We start from the raw sequence: 1574 nt of genomic DNA on the forward strand, positions 1-1574 counted from the left end.
TATTATTATGATTAGTACTATTTCTATTACTAGCATTAGATCTAGTATTAGCATTATTTTACGTATTTTTATTATTCACGAAAGTATGTACAAGTATCTATAGCTTTGCCCAAACCACTTGTACCGACCTTGCAGATCTCTCCGTTTCCCATCGCCGCTGCCAGGATGATCGGCGCTCTCAGCCCAACTTTCCTGCCCAGGTTCACATCAGCCTGACCCTCCCTGACCAGAACCTTGACCGTTCGCTCACAGCCGTAGCGCACAGCCCAGTAGAGAGCAGAAGAACCTGACATGAAAGACGAAGAAAGGAGAAATGCTACATTCGTGTTGAAATTCGCAGGTTTTTTACTTAAGAGGTCATCTATAGTGGGGTCAAAAATTCGTGGCGCAACTTTTCCTTAAATATCCCGTGAATCAATGCCGCCCATATTTTGCGCTGCATTTTGCATGAATTTGTCTTAACTTAATCATACTTTTTCACAACATTTGAGACTAGAATGAAAAGCTTTTCTTCATAAATTTATAGAAAGTATTGTTACTCTCCGTCGCGCTAAAAAAAATGGTCTTGTTCAAGGCACTTCCCACTTCTAACATTAACACACATTTTGTATACGTATGTGGCCTACGTCACAGCTCACCAATGGCAATTTTAAATGGCAAAACTTGTTACAAGAAATTTATTTCATAGTGAACATATGTTTTGAAATAACCGCTTTCAAAACATGCATTAAATTAACCATAGGGTTGCAATTAGGGAAAAAAATGACGGATTTGCTTTTGAAAGCGATACTGTCCCAGTTGTAAATCTTTTAAGATCTGTAGAAATCACGCACTTGCACTTTTTTTGCTACTTATTGTTTATTAAGCAAGTTTCTAGAATACAACAAACAAGCGTTTTCAGAAATATTGATCTATTAAGACAAATTGATACAACTCAATGTGCAAAAACTGGAGAGTCTTTGTTCGATAGTTTAGGAAATATTTGACATTAAGTTGCGCAATGAATTTTGACCGCACTAAAGAAGAGATAACTGGCGTCAAATTATAATCAAAAGGAAGTGTTACAAGTTGTTGAAATATGAGTTTCATTTGCAAATTTCCATAAAATATCCAGTCTTTTCGTCTCTTTGTGAATGTATTTTTTGCTCTCTCTCAGTGTCTCTTTATGAATGTATTTTTTGCTCTCTCTCAGTGTCTCTTTATGAATGTATTTTTTGCTCTCTCTCAGTGAGTGGTCCTGTTGTGCGATGTATTGTGCCGAGTACGACGCCAGACTTCAAGTGCGACAGGAAAATCCTCCGTGATACGACTTTCTCTACAATTATGCAAACATTTAATTTCTTTTTATGTCGACAAGATCAAAATCGATTCGTAGTTTCTGTCTTTCATTTTACTTTGTCGACGGAAGTCCAAAACCATGTGCCAGCTGCTGACTTTTGTACGAATGTCTTTCCAAATTTCGTTCTTGTTCTCAGTAGCTCGAGTTGTTTTGTTTTGGTTTTTTTGTTGTTTTTTTTTAACATGTAGGTTCAGGATTGTTATCAGAATTTATGGTCACTTTGTGGTAGCAAAAA

The 1574-nt window shown here is 36.7% G+C and overlaps 1 protein-coding gene across 1 annotated transcript in view; it reads right to left on the reverse strand.

The window, feature by feature from the left end:
- Positions 1-1574, reverse strand: part of LOC101852257 (ankyrin-1) — a 19379-nt gene that overhangs the window by 11885 nt on the left and 5920 nt on the right. Inside the window, exon 4 of the mRNA XM_013085371.2 lies at positions 129-286. Coding sequence (XP_012940825.2) covers positions 129-286 — 158 coding nt within the window. The remainder of the gene's footprint in view (positions 1-128; positions 287-1574) is intronic.

This window comes from Aplysia californica, unplaced genomic scaffold (genome assembly GCF_000002075.1).
Source record: "Aplysia californica isolate F4 #8 unplaced genomic scaffold, AplCal3.0 scaffold00369, whole genome shotgun sequence".
NCBI classification, from domain to species: Eukaryota; Metazoa; Mollusca; class Gastropoda; order Aplysiida; family Aplysiidae; genus Aplysia; species Aplysia californica.